This window comes from Diceros bicornis, chromosome 14 (genome assembly GCF_020826845.1).
Source record: "Diceros bicornis minor isolate mBicDic1 chromosome 14, mDicBic1.mat.cur, whole genome shotgun sequence".
NCBI lineage: Eukaryota > Metazoa > Chordata > Mammalia > Perissodactyla > Rhinocerotidae > Diceros > Diceros bicornis.
Window position 1 is genome coordinate 19,352,122 of NC_080753.1, and position 22,057 is coordinate 19,374,178.

Sequence of the window (22,057 nt, forward strand, 5' to 3'; positions counted from 1 at the left end):
ATTTACAGAACAATTGGGGAAGACTTGACATCTTAACAATATTGAGTCTTCCAATCAATGAACATTTATCTCTCTCAATTTATTTAGCTCTTCTTTGATTTCTTTCATCAATTTAATAGATTTTAGTATACAGATCTTGCTCATATTTTGTTAGATTTATTCCTAAGTATTTCATGTGGTTTTGGTGCTATTGTAAACGGCACAGACTTTTATCAATAATTGTGATATTAACTGTAGTTCTTTTGATAGATGACTTTCATCAAGTAGGTTTTCCAAGTGTTTTACTGAATTTTGTTAAATGCTTTTTCTGCATCCATTGAGATAATTGTATGGTTTTCTTTCTTTAGTCTGTTGATAATGGTGAATTACCTTAAGTGATTTTTTCTTTTTTTGGCGAGGAAGATCAGCCTGAGTTAATATCCATGCCAATCCTCCTCTTTTTGCTGAGGAAGACTGGCCCTGAGCTAACATCCGTGCCCATCTTCCTCCGCTTTATGTGGGACACCACCACAGCATGGCCTGACAAGCGGTGCGTCAGTGCACGCCCGGGATCCAAACCCAGGCCACCAGCAGCTGAGCGCACGCACTTAACTGCTACGCCACAGGGCCTGCCCCAAGCTGAAGTGATTTTTGAATGTTAAACCAGCGTGGCATTCCTGGGGGGAAAAAAAACAACTAATTGTGATGTGTTATCTTTGTATATATTTTATATACTGCTGGATTCAATTTAATAGTGTTTTGTTGAGGAATTTTGCATCTGTGTTTGTGAGGTATTGGTCTGTAGTTTTCTTGAAATATGTCTGTTTCTGTTATCACAGTAATGTTGGCTTTATGAGATGTTGGGAAATGTTACCTCATCTTCTATTTTATGGAAGAGTTTATATAAAATTGGTATTTTTTCTTCCTTGTATGGCTAGAAGAATTCACCAATAAAGACATCCAGGCCTGAAGTTTTCTTTCTTAGGTAATTTTAACTACAAATTCAATTTTTAAGAATAGATATAGAACTATGTATCTATTTCTTTTTGAGTGAGCTTTGGCAAATTGTGTCTTTGAAGGAATTTTCCCATTTCCTATAAGTTGTCAAATTACGGACATAGAATTTTTCGTAGTCTTCCCTTGTTAACCTTCTAATGTCTGTAGGTTTCTCCTATTTTTATAAATCAAAAGCTATCCAGTTTGCAGTCACATAGTCAGACTAGCATAAAAGAACTAGGGTTATCTCATTGAACTGATATAATTTCAGACCAAAACAAAAATTTGATGTTTGAACTAGTCAGATCAGTCTTATCTAGTAAGAACAAATGATTTCTGTTAGTCATTTGAAATATTACTCTTTCATGGCCCTATTGGCATGTTTGCAATCCAGTGACCTGGTTAGTTCTATAGCTTTTTTCCAGCTTCTTTGAAATTTTCTAAATAAACAATCATTCAACTGTGAAAGCCATCTTTATAAAAGAGAAAACTAAGATCCGAAATGTTAAGTAGTTTGCCAGGAAACATTTTAGATGAAGGTTGAAAATCAAGAACTCAGCTAAATCCAAAAGAAAGGCAGCTGGGAGAGCTGTAGAAGAAGGGGTTTAAGGATTCAAGAGCAGCAGGTGTGGTCTGCAGCCCTGCATCAGTAACTTATTGATTGATTTCAGACAAATAACTTCACTAAACTTCCATTTCTTTATCTCTAAAAATACTTACCGGATGAGTATGATGTTTTGAAGAGATTGATACAAAACACCTGGCCCATGGTCATTTCTCAGTAAGTAGAAGCTTCTATTATTTTCCATGGCAACCAGCCCAGTAACGTGAGTTAAAATCCAACTTGTGCCAGTTTCTAAAGACTAGGCTTGGAAGAGAGAAAGGTCAAGTTCCTCCATGTTGCAGAGAAAACCATCCTTAATTTCTTACATACGCCGGCACAGGTTCTTTGAGATTGTTTTCAGTGTGTGTGAGGGAATCCTTCCTCATCTTCATCCGAAAAACACTTAGTGACTCCAGTTCAGTCAAGAAATGTGTATTGAGCACTACCTGTGATTAGCATTGTCCTAAGCCCTAGACAGGAAACCAAAGAAGTCCCTTGCTTTTAGAGAGTTTAAAGTAGAACCAAGCTTAAAGTAGAGGAAAGTAATATGCATGAACCAACTAAGACTAAAAGAATATCATTATAAATTTAATTAGAACTCAAAGTAGGGCTAGACACTGTGGGATTTGTAATCTGAGGAGGCTTCTTGGTGGAGATGGACCCTGAAGGAGGAATAAGGTTTGGAGAGGGAGGAGGGAAGATGGAGGGTGTCCAGCAGAGACAACAGGAACCAGGGCCTAGTGCAGAGAGGCAGGGTAGCATAGTGGGTATGCGGCCAAGCTGTGAAGCTAGATTGCCCAAGTCCAAATTCCAGCTCTGGCTCCTGCTAGCTGTCTGACCTGGGCGGATTACCTCACCTCCACCCTCTATGTCCTCACTTACAATAACATTTACCTCAAAGAATTATTGAGTGGGACATAGTAACATGCCTAGCACGTAGCGTACACATTACTGCGCAGTGAGCAGCCCAGCTTGGCAGGCACCAGGGGTGTACAGGGAAGAGGATTCGGAAGTGAGATTAGATTATGGGCTTGGGATCAGATAACAAACATTCTATTATTCTTTGTAATTTTGATATCTGTATTAACTCTATTTTAAAAATCTGTCTTTTCTCTGAAAATTATAGTCTCGTGTAAATAGTATTATTCTTGATCAAAGTGACTTTGAGTCTCCTTTCAGAGAGATGTTTTAATCCACAGTTTAGTCACTTTATCTTCTGAATTTGCCATATCTTCACTTAATTACAAAAATATGGGGGGGTGTGGAATTCAGGGGTAAAGATATTACTGTCTCCCAAGCCAATGTTGCAATAATAAAAGAAGATGAACTGAATGATCATTTTAAGCATTACAGGATAATTCAGTGTGAAATGTGGGATTTGGTTGACTAATTTTTTTGTTGATGCTTTTATATGTCCTCACCCATGATGTTTCTCTCCTGGGACTTTTAAGGGAACGTTGCCTGCCAACGGAGTATACAGGACAGAAGCAGAAAACAGCCTGTTGGCCTTGATTCATAAGGTCAAGAATGAAAGTCAAAACACCGGTAAGAAAAAACGTTAACAATGCTTTTGGCTGAAGCCAAGCTATTTGGAACTCTCTCTCAGCAATGCCAAATATTTATGCTGTTAAAAAATAAATCCCACCAACTTCTTTGACATCATAAACACCAAACAATAAGATTGTTGACTGTATTTTCATGTTTCTAACTAGTTGCTTTTGCTTCATGGAGATACACCCTGAATGGTACAATTCTTAGAATCTGTTCAGTAAATACTGATTTTTTAAAATAACATGTAAAAACTTCCCATGGCCAAGAAAAGATTTCCATGTAATTTAAACAGTCATTGGCCAAAATAAAAACCTAATAGCTATTCTGAAGAGCATTAAAAATATATAATGTTTTTTATCCTTTTGATATATTGGGAGTATCTCTGAACTACGAGTAAAAAGCTTTGGGTTATAATCTTGATTCTTCCCTTCCAAATTCATGGTATTCAATAGTGACATTCAAGAAACATGTGTTAAGCCCTACTAATATGCTAGGTAACCATGCTCAGAAACACGACAATGAATAATTAGAGAATGTCCTCATTCTGTGATCAATATCGTATCAGGGTTCTCCAGAGAAACAGAACCAACAGGATATACATGGAGACTTGTTGTGAGATTTATTATGAGGAAGTGGCTCATGTGATTACAGAAGCCACAATCTGTCATCAGCATACTGGAGACCCAAGAAAGCTGGTGGCGTAATTCCAGTCTAAGTCCAAAGGCCTAAGAACCAGGGAAGCCTGAGAACCAGAGGAGCCAGTGGTATAAATCCCAGCCCAAGGGTGGGAGCAAACTGATGTCCCAGTTCAAATAGGCAGGTAGGAAGAAAAAAGAGGTGAATCCCTCCTTCCTCCACCTTTTATTCTACTCAGGCCCTCAGGGAACTGGATGGAGCTCACCCACATTAGGGAGGGCAATCTACTTTCCTGAGTCCACTGATTCAAATGCTGATCTCATTCAGTAACACCCTCAAGACGCACCCCAAAATAATATATAACCAGATATCTGGGTATCCCCTGATCCAGTCAAGTTGACACATAAAATTAACTATCACAAATACTACCGTTTAAAAGACTCCCGTGTTAGTTTGCAGGGGCTTCCATAACAAAGTACCAGAAACCGCGTGGCTTTAACAGCAGAAATGTATTGTTTCACAATTGTGGAGGACAGAAATCTGAAATCAAGTTGTCGGCAGAGTTGCTGTCTACTAAGGGCTGTGAGAGGAGGATCTGCTCCAGTCCTGTCTCGTTAGCTTGTAGATGATGGTTTTCTCCCTGTGTCTCTTCACGTTGCTTCCCTCGAGGTGTGCCTCTTTTTACAAGGACACCAGTCATCTTGGTTTAGAGACCCACTCTACTCCAGTACGACCTCATCAAAACTAATTATAACTATAATGTGATCCAAATAAGATCACATTCTGAGGTGCTGGGGGCTAAGAGTTCAACATATGAATTTTGAGGGGACACAAGGCAAACCATAACAGCTTCCGTTTCTCGTCTATGAGAAGCCAAGACAACAACATTTTCCAATATTTTAATTATAACTTGCTTCATTTTTTTCCAGCAAACATTTATAATTATGATTCTAGGCAACAGGCATCCAAAGCTGAATAAAGTACCTGCAGGAACACGCAGCCCACACAGGCCTTATTCATCTTGTGATTCTCAGAACCAACCATGGTGCTAGACACAAAATATGGGCTCTATAAATATTTGATGAAGGCAAAAAGATAGTAAGGAAAGAAGGAAGCAAGAAAGGAAGGAAGGAAGGAAGGAAGGAAGGAAGGAAGGAAGGAAGGAAGGAAGGAAAGGAGAGAGAGAGGGAGGGAGGGAGGAAAGATTCTGCTTCCTTTAGATCTTCCTTAGTGACAAAAAGTCATTGCTTGTCATTTCCTTAGTGAGTTCAAGGCTTTGTATAGGGCCAAAATTAATGGTTCTAACAAATGCGAACATCTTAATGTAAATATCCAGATTGGATACCTAGTGTGAATTCATTAGCGACAACATTCTGTCTTATCTTGGTTTCTTGGACAGCCTAGGTCTAAGGGTCCCACACTCTCATATATGATATCAGCATTAGATGTGATCTTGGTGATCTAGTTCTACCATCTTGCTTTACAGGTAGGGGATGCTGTCCCAGAATCCCTGCCCACAGTCACGGAGCCAGTTCCCTGATAAGTCAAGCCTAGAATGGCCTCTCTCCTCTTCCACTGTCCTTTCTATAACATGATGCTGCCTCTGCTTCTTACATAATAATGTAAACAACTAATTCTTCCCTACCTATGATGGTGGGAGAAAGCAGATGAATACTCCAAATATCAGACCCTCCAACAGCTGGAAATTCTCACATAGGCTTCTCTGAAATGGACTTGGTATTGCTGTGGCATGAGGGTGGGACTTGTGAAGTCCATCTATTATCACCCGCGCACCTTGCGAGGTATGAGCCCACGGTCCTGTGAAGTAATCTCAGCCATGAGGCTACTTGATTGAGAGCTCAACCTCAGAGGCAGGAGAACAGGTGGGCACCTTCATTCAGGGCTTTGGTGGCTTCAGAGAGAGCGCTGTCCCCCAACTCCCCCTCTGGATTGATGCTAATGGTCGTCAGCAGGCCATTCTTTGTTACCTCTCTGGGACACTGAAGGCTGTAAAAACAAAAAGGTGTGTAAAAACAAACACAATTGACATGTAATGACCCCTTACTGCGGGGAGAGCATTGTACTAAGCGCTTGACATGCATTATCTCATTTAGTCCTCACAACACTATGGCACAGGTACTGGTATTCTCCCCAATTTACAGATGGGGAACCCGTCCAAGGTCCCCCAACCTGAAGGGTTAGAGCTCCATCCAATCCAGGCAGGCTTTAAAGGTAGCCTAAGTAGCCTAGGGTAAGTGACTCATCTGAGAATTTCAGTTTATGATGTCAGCTAGGGACAATGATACCTACTTTGTAGATGTATCACGCAGATTAGATATAATACATGTAAAGTGCTTGGTTCACAATCTACATTGCAACAAATTCTTCACACAAGGAAGCTATTTTAGTGTCCTCTTCCTGTTGTTCTCATTTACTATACAAAATCTTGTGGGAAAAGAGATATATTCCTTCTGCTAATGCCTTGATGAGAATAACAATGAAAGGAGGACTCAATGAGGACACTGAGAAGCCATGGAGTTATGTAAGGGACCCTAAGAACAGCTTGCCCCAGTTGGGTCCAGTTCTGTCCAGCCAGTGGAAGACAGGCTATTATCCATACCATGAAACTAGATAGGGGATATTTATGGACTGGACAATGGAATGCCTCACTTGACCCATAAAAGACATTACTTCTGGATCCCTTTGGGATTCTCAGGGAAAAACTGAGCTCACATCTAGAGTAATACAATCGCCACTACATGGACCAGTTACAGAGTGCCGATGCCAGCACTTTACACACCTCGTCTCCTCTCACCCTCACAGCAACCCCAGGAAGCAAGGATTATTTTGCCAGTTTCATAGAGGAGGATACAAACCTAAGTCTGCTTAACTCATAAGCTCATGATCTTAAAATACTGTACTCACTACAAAAGATTGGTTGCCAGGGATAGAAATCAGTTCAATACAGTGTAAGCAAAAGAGGAAGTATTATTATGAAAGTAGTATTTCACAGATTTCCTGAATAAGGAACCAGAATTAGAAACTAGAAAGTTGTATGCTCTCTCTCTCTCCATCTTTGGCCTCAGTCTGCTCTTGCTCTTTGTAGAACATCTCTCTACACTCCCTCAGTCCTATTGTAAAATTAGCCACTCCGTGCTTCTGAGGTTATGTACTACTGATCCATCCTCTCATGAAGACTCCTTTTCAAGTTCCCAGAGGAAGAAACTTTTTTTCTTTTTTTATTATCCGGGTGGGAGTGTGAAAGCTGAAGAAGGAGCCACAGAAGTTCCTGAGTCCAGACTACCGCTCTGTGGGAGCCTTATGTATCCCCCAAAGGTGCCCACACGTCTCAGTTTGGACACCTCCAGGGCAGCCAGTCTTATTGTGGGAGACCTGACTATTCAAATACCCTCCCTTGTACTGCTCTTGCCTCTATTAATTCCCCTCCATGGGTCGTCCCCATGCTGAGGGGGCAGGTCTGGGAGGCAGCCCAGGCCCCAGGGTTTCCCAGTCCCTCCCATCCCACCTCCCGACCCACAAACTCTGGTCATCAATGTTCCTCTGAAAATGGGTACCCAGACCAGACCAGACCAGACTGCCACCTTCTAGGTCTGACCTCCAGGTAAGATCTCCCTGTCATATGGTCAGCGCAGCAGCTGGGGGCTGGTGCCCAGGGGGACAAATTGCCCCAGAAGAGGGGCCGCTGGGGGGTCATTCAAGGGCCAGAGGCAATGATGAAGGTGGAGGTGGGAGTGGAGCCCACCCTGCTCCTCAGGACACACAGGGGAGTAAGGGTCCCAGCCGAGGTGGGAGGTTCAGAACCCACAGCCCCTTCCCCTCTGGGCCCAGCACAGACTCCTAGGTCCTGAGTGCCGCCTCTCCTGAGTGAGGGTGTGGCCAGTGCTGATGGTGGAGGAGAAATTGTGGAGGGGGCCTTCTTGAGAGGGCTTCGGGCTTAGAGCAGGCGGAGCCTCAGTGAGGGGAAGGGCCCACTGAGAGAGGGGGCTCGACCGTGAGGGGTCTATCAGTGAGAAAGCCTGGTGAGAAGACAGGGGCTCAGTATGAGTGATGAGGTGAAAACTGTAGGCCTTTTTTTCCCCCCAAAGTCGAGGGCTCAGTGTTGCAGCCTGGGTGCTTTTCCACTCCTCCCCCACTCCACACACATACACACACACACCCCACTCTCTGCACCCGCAAGCCTCCTTGTGGGCTGCAGTTAGTGGTGGCGGAGAAATGTGAACTCGGAGGGAGAGGATGGAAATTCTACAGAGTTCAAGGGCAGTGCGGGGTGGGTCAGGACGGAAGTCAGAGACCCCCAGGCACCCTGAGTTTAGCCTCATGCCCCAGAACCGGCAGGCCCAGGGCCTCCCCCTTCACTCTCCCAGGCAAAGAATCTTTTTGGTCCAGCTTGAGTCAGGCGTCTTTCAATGTTTCTGTTGGTTGAGGACCAATACAAGCGTGAAAGGCAGGAACCACTCTTGTGAATAGCAGGGCATGGAGAAAGGGGATTGATGCTCGGATGGATAAACACTACAAAAGGAATCCTCCGTAGCTAACTACTTTCCTAAGGATGTTAAGCATTTCTTCATTTCAGAAAAGTCAGACCAAACATGGCCTGTATTAACATAAACATTAATTGAGGAATGTGTAATAAAGACGTTAGGACCTAAAGACATTGACTTAGGCAGAGAAATTAGTAAACCTAGAATGTGGGGTAGCCAAGTGAAGCACACCAGGCCAGCTGCCTGGTGAAGGCTCTAAATATTTTCTGGTTTCTGCAGCAGTGCTGTCGGATAGGGGATAAAAGCAAGCCATCTATGTAATTTTAAAATTCTAGTAGCCACATTCTTTAAAAAGGGAAAGGAAAGAGGTACAATTCATGTTAGTGATATATTTTATTTAACCCAATATCCAAAATATCATTTCAACATGTAATCAATATTTAATATTATTCATGAGCTCTTTTACATTTTTGGTTCTACGTCTTCAAAATCTAGTATGTATTTTATATTTACAGCACACACCAATATTTTCACTGGAAATATCTGATCTGTATTTAGATTTCCTAAAATATACAGTTTAACAAGTAGAGCTGTAATCACATGTTCCAATTTTTTATTCTGTCTCTCATTAGTTATGTGGGATGAAATTAATTCATGTCAGGGTTTCCAGTTAATTCTCCTTGAGCTGCTCTCTTGCCCAGATTGTTCCTCCTATGTAGAGGTGATCACTGGTAAAATGGTCATGCTGAGACTGTGGGCCTCTACCCAACAAAGGAAAAAATAGCTAGAAGCTGGGAGATATATTTGTTTTCCTCTTTGCTTGGTCTAAGTGACAAGAAATAATTTTTTTTCTTAGATTAATTGAACTATCTTGGAACTTTTTGAGATTTTGTTGTTACTTTTTTGTTTGTTTTCATTGAAACAATCAAGTTTTCTTAGGAGGAGCTCTTTGCCCTCTGAAATTCCATAATGGCATAATAGGGGGTTAGGAGGTACTGAGAGTGCAAATCACTGGTGACAAAATGCAAGTAGCTGACATTTGTCCTCTCCTGGTAATTCTTGTGGGCAGCAGGTATTAGCAAGGAGGTGATAGCCCATGTAGGAAACACCCAGGCAAGACATCCAGATTGAATGACAGGTCATGAGCTACTGGGGGAAGCTGACTGGGTAACGGTCCACCAGTAAAATCACGTAAAGACGACACATGCCTAACAATTTCTAGTCTGGACCAGGGAAAGTCTATTACCAGAAAACGTAGGTTCCAGTCCCTCGGGCGCCAGCCTTCTCAAAATCTTCTCTCTTTGGTATTGCTGAGCCTGGTGGGGCCTCGACTTTTCTTATTCTTTTTCTTGTTAGTGTTTTGATTCGAGGAAGGAAGAGACAGCTCCAGCTCCCTTTTCTTGGCGTCCCAGTCTTCGTCCCGCTGATCCAGCGGCAGCCCCTTCTGCCTGGCCATGCGGCGGTGGTCCCGGCACTCGGGCTCGGCCCTGGGAGAGAGAAGAGAGAGGCTGTCAGCACACACACAGGAGATCAGCCTCCCTTCCTACCCTCTGCACTCAGCCTGGGCAATTCAGCGGTGCAGTCAAGAAGGAAGGAGGCCAAGTTCAAGCATTTCCAAGTGTACCCTTAGGGAGGTCTCAGACACTAAAGAAACTACTCTGCGATGGAGAAAAATGGCATGCACGGAGTGGGATGTTAATAGAATCCAAGACAGGCATTTAGCTTGAAGAAGACACTGCTAATTCTTGAAGTGCTCACATTTATAGAGCAGCCAGAATATTATCGGGAGGCTGTTTGCCTCCATTTTTTTTCTAATAGTTTTATTTATTTATTTATTTTTCCCCCAAAGCCCCAGTAGATAGTTGTATGTCATAGCTGCACATCCTTCTAGTTGCTGCATGTGGGACGCGGCCTCAGCATGGCCGGACAAGCGGTGCGTCGGTGCGCGCCTGGGATCCCGAACCCGGGCCACCAGCAGCAGAGTGCACGCATTTAACCACTAAGCCATGGGGCCGGCCCTCCATTTATTTTTTAATTGTACTTTTTCCCAATTATAAAAGCCATGTCTGTTCATTGTATAAAATTTTAAAGTACAGAAACATATAAGGAAGAAAATAAGAATTACTCATGATCACATATGTACTGTATGCATAGATATATTTATGGAAAGAATAGTTAGATGATATACAGATAGATGATAGATATAGAAAAATAGAATAGATGATCAATAGAGAAATAAATAGATGAATTGATCATCATGCACATATAAACAAAGGGAAGCATACAAAATTACCGTTTTATATATGAGGCCAAAGGAGAGTGTGTGACTTGCTTCAGACACTGGTGAAAGCCACTTCACAGAGATAAAATTTGAGCCAATGTGAGGACAAACGGAATTTGAGAGGCTAGATGACGGTACAGGCAGGGCAAAGAGTCTTTGAAGCGGGAAGCATTATAAAAAGCACAGTGCATTCAGAGGATAGCAAACCTGCTTGTCCCTCAGCCCCCGTTCCCCCAACAAGCAAGAAGTGGCCTCTCCGTATTCAGACTACGTGGTGTTCCTCCTCTGCCCTGCTCTTTTGATCCTTGTCAAATGGTATTTATGTAAATAAGTTTTCTCCTCTCCCAGCCAGGGAATTTCTTAATGTCCAGCACTGTATCTGATTTATCTTTAAATCCTTTTTAGTATCTAGTTCAATGCCATGCACATAGTAGGGCTCAAAAATATTTTTTTATTGAGAGATATACTACTTAGGCTGAATCAAATGTCGAATTGTTCCACTAGGATCTCTAGGATTTTCTGAAAATTGTCAAGTACTGTCCAGGCTTCTTTTGAAATTCTCTTGTATCCTTTCACTTCATCATCCTAGCCCAGGAGCCCACCTACTTGCAACATGAAGTATTAAGAAATTCCTTAAGTGAGCTCCTTGCCTACAGGCCAAGTGCTCCAATCCTGCCTGCACAGCACCACTGCCACCTCTTCCACTGCAGGAGGGACTTTGCTAAAGCATCTGTTTCACCTTGTCAACCCCTTGATGAGTTCACATTCATCTGCTTGCCCAGCTCACTGTGGTCACCCACCCACCCAACCTTATTCTCTGCTTCTCTCTAGCATGAATGCTGTACTTAGCCAGGCACTCATCCCTCCACTATCCCTCCACCTCCTCACATATACACACAACCTAAGCACATTTCCAACTTGGTGTCTTCACTCCAAATCAAGAATCTGTCTCCATTATCCAGGTCTTAGCTACATTTCAAGGTCCAGATTAATTTCCCCTTAACCAGAATTCCTTCTCTCTAAACTCTCTCTCAGAAGGGAAGTTCCTCGTGGGAGATGATGATGAGTAGAAATGACTTACACGTGATGCGGTTGAACTTTGTTGTTTTTGTCTGCTCAGCACTGTCCACCAACTTTTCCTGGTAATAGCCCTCCCCACTCCCCCACTTGGAGGAACCACTCCTTCTCCACCTCAGCTACGCTGGGGTTGTGTATTATGTTCATCCACCCACCGATCACTAGGGAAGGGCTGAGATTACACAGAGAAAGTCAGTAGAGGAGAGCCAAGGACAGGACCCTGAGGAATTTCAGCATCTAAAAGGCATGCAAGAATAGGAGCTTAGAAAAATCATTAGGGGGGCCGGCCCGGTGGCGCAAGTGATTAAGTGCGCGCGTCCTGCTGCTGGCGGCCCGGGGTTCGCCAGCCCGGATCCCAGGTGCGCACCGATGCACCTCTTGGCAAGCCATGTTTTGGTGGCATCCCATATAAAGTGGAGGAAGATGAGGCATGGATATTAGCCCAGGGCCAGTCTTCCTCAGCAAAAAAAGAGGAGGATTGGCAGATGTTAGCATAGGGCTGATCTTCCTCACAAGAAAAAAAATAATTAGAATAAATGGCCGGATAGGTAGAAGAAGAGAGTAGCATCAGATAAAACAGGGGAGAAGAATTATCAAATACCAAATTAAGTGGAGGTAAGATGTGAATTGAGAAGAGGCCGTTGATTTAGCAACAAGGGTCTCCCTGGATGAGAGCTGCTTTGGTACAATAACGGGGAAAGAAGTCTAAAGAGTGGGTGAGGAAGTAGAGACAATTACATAGATTAACTTTCAAGTAGCTTAGAAATGTAGGGAAGAAGAAAGATACAGCAGACATTAGAAGAGCCTCTAACGGTTTGTGTATTTGTTTAATAAGATCTATTTAAATATGTTCATAGGTCAAAGAGAAGTGAAGGGAAGAAATAGAAAAAGAAAACAGAAGAGAATATACAATATACTACTCAGCCATAAAAAAGACAAAATTGTTGTTGCCACTTGCCACGACATGGATGGACCTTGAAGGTATTATGTTAAGTGAAATAAGCCAGACAGAGAAAGACAAACACCCTATGATTTCACCCATATGTGGAAGATAAACAAACACATAGATAAGGAGAATAGATTAGTGGTTACCAGAGGGGAAGGGGTGAGGGGAGGGCGAAAGGGGTAAAGGGGCACATATGTATGGTGACGGACAAAAACTAGACTATTTGTGGTAAACATGATGCAGTCTATACAGAGACCAATACATAATAATGTACACCTGAAATTTACACCATATTATAAGCCATATGATCTCAATAAAGTAATTAAATAAAAAAATACATGAAAGAATGAAAGACACAACAAAGAATACAGGAATGATGAACTTGTAGGAGACATAAAGGATTGAATCAAGGGTCTATATGGAGGGATAACACCTCTCAAGAAGGATGGATAAGAAGGCAAGAAGGATCACATGTAGATGTATATACTATATGTAGGCATAGGAGGTTTAAAAATGTATACACATGGCTTCAATATTCTCTGTGAAGTAGAAAGCATACCCTCTGAGGAAAAGGCTGAGATGGGATGGGGACTTGAAATTGTCAATGAGGGAGCAGGACAGGAAGAGATAGCCAAACTGTTCTGAGGGCTCAGCTGACGACAGAAATCTTAGAACTTCTGATAGTTCCCATCTACTGATTTGAGGGTTTTTCTCTAGCAGACCAAGCATTGGAGTGGAGAAGACAAAGACTGATCCAAGGTTGGAAACTCTGGGTTATATGCTACAGAAGGACAAAGGGGTGGAAACTTAAGAATAATGGGAGGAGAGGGGAAGAAGCAGTGTATCCTGGTGTTCGAGATGGCAGACAGATGGAAGATAGTGAAACCTTCAAGCAGGTGATAGATCGGAAGGGAAAGAAGTCAAATGAGAAGAGATCTTGATGTACCCGAATACCTGTGTGATGATCCAGGAACTGGTAAAACGAAGAAAGAGAGCTACGGTCATACAGTGGTATGTTAGAGTTTCACAAAGTTCAGAGAACAATGTTGCTGATATTGAGGTCCACAATGGATGGAGGTCATTGAACGTAGGGGATGAGGGCAGGACTGGGGAGAAGAGACAGTCTTTGAGTCAGGACTGAAAGTTCTGCCTCTTTACTCCCCAAATCATCTTCATTATGATTTTGAATTTTTTTTTTTTGTGAGGAAGATTAGCCCTGAGCTAACATCTGTTGCCAACCTTCTGCTTTTTGCTGAGGAAGATTGGCCCTGGGCTAACACCCTTGCCCATCTTCCTCTACTTTATATGGGACGCTGCCACGGCATGGCTTGATGAGCGGCATGTAGGTCCGCGCCCGGGATCCGAACCTGCGAACCCCAGGCCACCGAAGTGGAGTGCGCAAACTTAACCACCTATGCCACCGGGCCAGCCCCGATTTTACTTATTAACTTAACCAGATTATAAATTCCTAAATTTTATTTCCATCCTTCTCAGAGCTATAACTGTCATGTACATCACTGATACTTAATTCTATCTGAATGCCTGGCTGAGGGAAAAATTAACAAATGTTAGAAAAGTTCTTATCTTTGGCGAGTGTGTGAGTAGGAGATTCACAGATGACTAGAAGTTCTAAACAGTAGAAGGGCCCCTGTGGATGACAGCCGAATCCACCTGTTTCACCTTAAATATGAGGAAACTGAGGGTCGGGGAGGAGACTTAACTTGCCCAAGGTCACGTGGCTAGTTTGAACGCTTTTCAAGAATCTGAGGGGGTCCACGAATCTGGTGCCATGTCCCATTTTCAAATTTGGTGTCCCACCTCTCTTATCTGAGATAATTTTTGTATAATCTAAAACAATAGTCATAATAATTATATATTATATCATCAAAATTATAACAATTATGTATAACTATAATTTTGCATAATTTAAAAATAATAGATTTTTCATAATCTAAAACAATATGGTTTCTACCCCAAATTAGTCATTTCAGTAAAAAATTAATAAAAAAACAACTCAAACAACAGTTGGCTGGATTTCCTCATTTCATTTTTGTGGACCCGAGACCACTGAGTCGGCAAAGACCTTGATCACAGGCTCCTGGTTCTCTAATGTACCCGGAGAACCTTGCTATCGCTAGAAAAAAATGAAACTTACTTCTCCAGGAATGCCACACAGGCTTTCTGCCCGTAGATCTCTGCAATCCTCTTTGGTGTGTCTCCAAAGAAGTCAGGGGCGTCGACGGCAGCGTGCAATGCATGGAGAATTTTGAGCACATTCAGATGGCCTGACTCAGCTGCAAAGTGAGCTGGCGTCCAGCCCACATCAGTTACCAGGCAGGGCCTGGCTCCGTATTCTATAAGGAGCTGCATGACCTCCACATGCCCTTCGATGTAAGGGAAGGAGAAGATACAGGGGGAGGTTAAGATTAAAATGTCTCTGCTGGACTGAGGCCAGAGCCAGCCTAGGTAGCACAAAAGAGACGAAGACATTTGCCTTTGAGGCCCCTCCAGTTTCCTAACATCATCCCCTCCTCCATTCTCCCACTTCTTACTGGGGGACTCAGTGCCCCACCCTTACCCCAAGAACCTCACTCCTCCCTGGGGCCTGAGGCCCTCCAAGCTTTCCCTCTACTTCTTCCAGGAGCCTCCCCCCACCATCCATTCCCGCACGCCCTGCCTGGGAATCTTGCTTTCAAGCCACTCTGCACCTGTCTATGCTGGCACTGGTAAGTCTCACTCGGCTTTCAGCAGTCTCAATGCTGGTTTCAAAAACAAATATTTTGCCACAACATGGATGGAAGTTGAGGGCATTATGCTAAGTGAAAGAAGTCAGACAGAGAAAGACAAATACCATATGGTCTCATTTATATGTGGAATCTAAAAAAAAAAACCAAGCAGAACAGATTGGTAGTTACCAGAGGTGGGGTGGGTGGAGGCGGGCAGAATGGGTGAAAGGGGTCAAAAGGTACAAACTTCTAGTTACAAAATAACTAAGTAGTGGGGATGTAATGCACAGTGTGGTGACTATAGTTAACATTACTGTACTGCATATTTGAAAGTTGCTAAGAGGGTAGATCTTAAAAGTTATCACAAGAAAAAACTTTTGTAACCATGTATGATGACGGATGTTAACTAGACTTATTGTGGCGATCATTTTGCAATATATATAAAAATTGAATCATTATATTGTACACCTGAAACTGATAGAATGTTATATGTCAATTATACCACAATAAAAAAAACTTAAGTTCTCTTACATTATAGCTAGCACAGATGAAGAACACAGGCTTTCTAGTCAGATAGATGTGGGTTCAGACCTGACAGACCTGACAATAAACACTGCTTGCTACCTGTGGCACCCAGGACAAGAAACAAACATCTGAAGCTCACTCTCCTCATTTGTAAATTAAGGCTATTACCGCTTATCTCGCTGCTTGTGAAGTACAAATGAAACCCCAGACGCAAAGTACACAGCACAATGCCCAGCACACAGAAAAGATTCACTAAAAGGTGCTTTAGTGTAGTTACCATCACTTCGTACTTAAATTTCTGCAAAATTCTCCCACCTGATTTCTCTGCAACCAGCCTTGCTTCCCGCTAATCCATTCTCCATACAGGAATCAAACAACTTTTTAAAAGGCAAAGTTGACTATAACACTTTCTTATTTAACCTTCTTCAATGGCATTCTGTTGCCGAAGGCCTTGACAAGCCCATTGGCTGAGTTTTTGCCAGTATCCTTCTCCAATTCTATAACTGAGCCATGTTGGGCATGGGGGATACGGTGATGAGCAGGACAAAGTCCCTGTGCTACTACAGGAATGATGCTCCATTCCTGTTAGAGGTTAAGAGAGCAGAGGATTAACATTAATTGAGAGCACACTAGATAGGCACTGTATGCTCGTTATCTTACTGAATCCTCACCAGAAGACTCCAAGGTAGCATTATTGCTCCCATTATACAGATGAATAAACTAAGGCCTAGAGATGTTAAATAACATACTTAAGGTACTGCAACTAGCAAATGGTGGCGCCAGGATTGAAATGTTCCATCTAGCTCCCAAGAAGTATTCTTTCTACAGCCTCACACAGACTACTGACTGGTAACTTCGCAAATGGTGGACTCCAAGGGATGGATTCTACCTAGGCATTGCCCACTCACCTTTGATCGCAGCCCAGTGAAGTGGGGTTCGGTCATTCCAGTCCACGTCCTTGTAGTTTGGGTCACAGAAACCTTTCTTCAAAATCTTTTTCACTAAATTGTAGTTCCCCGTGGCCACAGCTTGGTGGAGCTTTGTCATCTCTGACATTTTGGTCAGCGTCAATTCCATGACAAAAAAACAACTGTGGGAAAAACATGCCACTTAGGAAATTCTCTACAATTCTTTATTCCTAGTGAGTGATTCCACAGGATTCTTTATCATTTACTTTCTTTCTTATCTCATAAATTTGCATCCAGGGCTGCTTCGTGTGCGTGCTCTGCCGAGTGTATATTTGGATCCTAGCTACTGTGGTCACCGCATGCCAGTCCCCTACCCAAAAATGATCAATGGCTCCCCTCTGCCTGCAGGATTATAGGCTAAACTCACGGGCTGGCATCTGCTATTTGGCTTCAAATCACTTTCCAGTGCTATTTCTCACTCCAAAGTGCTAGTAGTGTGACTCTGAGTTAGTTGTGAAATTCTGTGCCTTATCTTTCTCATCTATGGAATGGGTATAATTTGCCAGGGTTGTTGTGAGGATATAATGACAGTCTGTGTGAAAAGTTTATACTGAATACAGAGCAGGTACTCCGTGGAAATTAAATACCATTGCTACACCAATTCAGGAGATAGACAAGATGTAAACATACAAATAAAATGGCTAAAAATTATTTACAACGTTAAGCCATAAACCAACCGTTCTCAAACTCTAGTCTATAGACGCTTAGGAATCCCTGGGACTCTTTGAGGGGATCCATGAGGTCAAAACCATTTTCATTATAATGGTAAAATGTCATTGGCCTTGGTTCACTGTGGTGATTATTGCCCTGATGATTCAAAAGCAATGACGTAGAAAACTGCCGGTGGATGCCTTAGCACAAAGCCAGGTAGTGGGCAGTGACACCAAACAGGACTAGCAGTTATGGTATTCTTCACCACCACATACACAGTAAAAAAAAAAAAAGCTCATTTCACCAAAGAAACCAAAGCAGTAAGAATTATTTTTATTAAATTTTGACCCTTGATTACATCTTAATAAAAGTGATTTTAAAGTATTGTATAACGAAATGTGTCAATGTTTGTAAGTCTGCATAACTCTATGAATCAATAGTTTCCATATGACAAGTATATGTTGTCACAAAATCACACATAAGTAGAGATACATTCAAGATAGGAGAGCGGATTTTAGCGGAACAGAGTATGAAAAGTTCATCAAGATTTTTTCGGATTCCAACTAACCTTTAAAGCACTACCACTTGTCCAGTTTTGGTGTAGTATCAAAGAAAAATATCCACCTATAAAATACTCTTCCCTTTTCTAACTTTATACATGTGTGAAATCAGATTTTCTTTATATACTTCAACCAAAACAACAAACAATGCAGAAGCAGATTATGAGAACCCAGATGTCTTCTATTAAGCCACATATTAAAGAGATTTGACAAAAAAAAGTAGGACAATGCCATTCTTCTCACATTTTTTTGTTTTAGAAAATACAATTATTTTTCATAAAAATACAGTTATGTTGTGTGTTATGCCTACTATGATTTTTGTAAATGAATTAATAAACATTTTGACATTTTCTCATTTTTAATTTCTGATAGGGTAAATATTGCTAGCTATAATCCACATAAAGAAAATCTCTCCGTGGTTCTCAGTAATTTTTAAGAGTGTAAAGGAGTACTGAGACCAAAAAGGTTGAGAATTACTGATATAAACAAAGAAGGAGCCGAGATAGAAAAAAAGAATGAGAAGAGAGTCAGTTGAGATGGGGCCGTTGGGAATGTCTCTTTGATCTCAACACCTAGAGAGGTCAAGAAGTCAACCAGACAAAGCTGGCCCATCAGCTTCACTCAAGAATTTGTTACAAATGCATAGCCAAGACTTGGAAGCACCCTGAGTGCCCATCAAGGGACGAATGGATAAAGAAGATGTGGTATACATACACAATGGAATACTACTCAGCCATAAGAAACGAGGAAATCCAGCCATTTGTGACAACATGGATGGACATTGAGGGTATTATGCAAAGTGAAATAAGTCAGAGGGAGAAGGTCAGATACCGTATGAGTTCCTTATTAAGTAGTAGATAATGACAACAATAAACAAACACATAGAGACAGAGATTGGATTGGTGGTTAGCAGAGGGGAAGGGGGGAGGGAGGAGGGAGAAAGGGATAATTTGGCACATGTGTGTGGTGATGGGTTGTAATTAGTATTTGGGTGGTGAACATGATATAATCTATGCAGAAATAGAAGTATAATGATGTACACCTGAAATTTATACAATGTTATAAACCAATGTTACTGCAATAAACAAAAATTTAAAAAAAAAATTTGTTACAAATGCAAATCATTGGGCCCCAAATCAGAGCTACTGAATTAGAAACTGGGATGGGGGATTAGCAACCTGTGTTCTAGTAAGTTCTCCAGGTGAGTCTGAGGTACACTGAAATATGAGGACAGTCCTAGAGGGGGAGAGAAGAGAAGTAAATAACATAACTAACATGCAACGCCCGAAGTGTTATGATGGAGTGGTTTTCTGGGGACAGAGGGAAAGAACCATTCACCAAGACTAGGAAGTGAAAGGCACTTTTCTCTGAGAGTGACCTAAGCTGGGTCCCAAAGTGATGAATCAGAGGCATCTTGGGGACTGACAGTGGTGGAGGATCCCAACTTAGGCCAGAACATCTGTGGCAGAGAAGCACATTCTACAAAATGCACATAGCTCCAACTTTAATGTGTAGACCAAGGGTCCGGTAAACGATCAGACAGGAAATTTTTTAGGCTTTGTAGGTCAAGAAACAAAATCAAGACTATTATTAACAAGAGAAAGACTCCTGCCCTGTTTACCAGGGGTGGGCCACCTTGGGGAAGCAAGGGTTGGTGATAGTGGGTGAGCATGCTTTGTGCCCAGGAGCCCTCAGCTGGAGACATTCTCAGGGCAAAGAGCAACTGGCCTCAGGGGGAGGGACCTGGCCTGTGGGATGATCACTTTCACTCTGCCTCAGTGAGGCAGAGACCCCAGCATGCCCTCTCTCCTCTCCAAGAGCCCGGCCACCTCAAGTTGACAGCTGGTGGGAGGCAAGGTGACTTGATTACACTGAGATTCCACTGCTCAGTGCCTGGCAGTTGCCAATAGCAGAGTCCCCAAAGCATGGGTGGTGACCAGCAGGGACCTGGGCAGCGGCTAGGCACAGCTATGGGCTTAGGAGGCACGTACTGGGAGAGGACAGGGGAGCAGGAATGATGAGAGTCACCTCAGCTGGCTCTCCGAAGCACACAGTGCTTGCCCACTGAGACCCACCATCTTAGGTGGTGATCATGGGTCTACAAAAACAAGGAGTAAGCCAGATTTGGCCTGTAGACCATAATTTATCAGCCTCGGTATATATAAAGCATCTGGCGGTCTTATTAAAATACAGATTCTGATCCAGTAGGTTTGCAATGGGACCTGAGATCCTGCATTTGTAACAAGTCCCCATGGCAACTACTAGTTCATAGACTACACTTTGAGTAGCAGTATCTCTCTGGCTACAAGGCAGGGGAGAGACAGCGGGGAGCAAGATTGGAGGCCTGAAGTAAGGTAGAGGCTGTAAGGAGGCAGCAATTGATCTCCACCAAAGGACTACGTAAGAATCACTGGTGGGTTTAAAAAAATAGATGCCTGGGCCTCCCCCAAAGTGGTTCAGAATCTCTGAGTCTGTAGGACAAGGACATGCCTTTTTGCATGAAGTGGGTGCTCAACACATATGCTAGGTAACAGAAGATGACACATGATGCATTTTATCTTTTTGGCTTGTTTGTTTTAGTAGAAAACTCTTATACTGGAGCACTTGATCAATGACAAAGCAGTAAACAGGAGTACTAGAGGGTTTCTAACCTGCCGGCGTCACGCAAAGCCAAACCATTTTTAGAATCAGTGTCTGGAAGCCTCTTTGCTTGCCTTACACACAAACCTGTAAGCAGTTTTACACTTAAATCAACCCCATTTATTCCACAATTGAGTTCCTACCAAGGAAATTCCACAACTTTCCATGGATAAGTAGTAATTCAACTAGAAGTTTTCAATGGGTAGCTAAATTTATTTGCAGAGAAATTGATGAACTGATCCTAAAAACTCAGATGGAAATGCAAGGGACTCAGAACAGCCAAAACAATCTTGAAAAAGAAGACCAAAGTAGAAGGACTGACACTTGCTGATTTCTAAACTTACCACAAAGCTACAGTAATAAGACTGTGTGGTACAAAGTACACTGTGTAGCATAAAGATAGACATATAGAGCAATGCAATAGAATTGAGAGTCCAGAAATAAGCCCTTAACATTTATGGTCAATTGATTTTCAACAAAGTTGCCAGGAAAATTCAATGGGGAATGAATAGTCTCTTCAAATGGTACTGATACAATTGGATATCCACATGCAAAAGAATGAAGTTGATCTTCTACCACATGTCATATACAAAACTGAACTTAAAATGGATCACAGACCTAAATATAAGACCTAAAAGTAAAACTCTTAGAAGAAAACATGGGAGTAAGTCTTCATCACATTGGGTCAGGCAGTGGTTCACAGATATGACAACAAAAGCACAAGTGACTAAAGAAAAAATTAGATAAATTGGATTTTACCAAAATTTAAAAATTTTGTTCTGTAAACAATATCTTCAAGAAAGTGAAAAGCAACCACAGAACAGGAGAAAATATTTGCAAATCATGTATCTGATAAGGGACTTGTATCCAGAATACATAAAGAACTCTTACAAGTCAACAACAAAAAAACAAATAATTAAAAATGGTCAAAAAATATAAACAGGAGTTCCTCCAAAAATAATATGCACAAGGTCAATAAGCACATGAAAAGGTGCTCAACATCATTAGTCATTAGGAAAATGCAAATCAAAACCACAATGAGACACCACTTCACACCCACTGGGATGGCTATCATCAAAAAGACAACAATAACAAGTGTGGAGAAATTGGAAGCCTCATACAATGTGGTAGGAATATAAAATGGTGCATTCACTTTGGAAAGCAGTTTGGTAGTTCTTCAAAAGGTTAAATATAGAGTTACCATATGACCAATAACTCCACTCCTAGATATCTACCTAAAAGAAATGAAAACAGAGGCCGGTCCCATGGCCTAGTGGTTAAGTTCAGCGCTCTCTGCTTCGGTGGCCTGGGTTCAGTTCCCAGGCACAGACCTACATCACTCATCAGTAGCCATGTTGTGGTGGTGACCCACATACAAAATAGAGGAAGATTGGCACAGATGTCAGCTCAGGGCA

At 42.2% G+C, this 22,057-nt stretch overlaps 1 protein-coding gene across 1 annotated transcript; it reads right to left on the minus strand.

The window, feature by feature from the left end:
* Nucleotides 1-9,520: 9,520 nt before the first annotated feature.
* On the minus strand, nucleotides 9,521-16,900 carry ANKRD66 (ankyrin repeat domain 66). Its single transcript, XM_058555462.1, has 3 exons — nucleotides 16,732-16,900; nucleotides 14,728-14,956; nucleotides 9,521-9,755 (listed from the first exon to the last, which is right to left on the minus strand). Exons 1-3 carry the CDS (start codon nucleotides 16,898-16,900, stop codon nucleotides 9,554-9,556), a joined length of 600 nt encoding a protein of 199 aa, XP_058411445.1. The 3' UTR covers nucleotides 9,521-9,553.
* Nucleotides 16,901-22,057: the final 5,157 nt, after the last annotated feature.

Excerpts from the sequence above, each read along its gene's own strand:
- ANKRD66 (XM_058555462.1), bottom strand. The coding sequence starts at position 16,900 with ATGGAATTGACGCTGACCAAAATGTCAGAGATGACAAAGCTCCACCAA. Across the intron at positions 14,957-16,731 it reads TCACTGGGCTGCGATCAAAG|GGCATGTGGAGGTCATGCAG; the intron begins GTGAGTGGGCAA and ends CTTACATCGAAG. Across the intron at positions 9,756-14,727 it reads TGTGTGGCATTCCTGGAGAA|GGCCGAGCCCGAGTGCCGGG; the intron begins GTAAGTTTCATT and ends TCTCTCTCCCAG.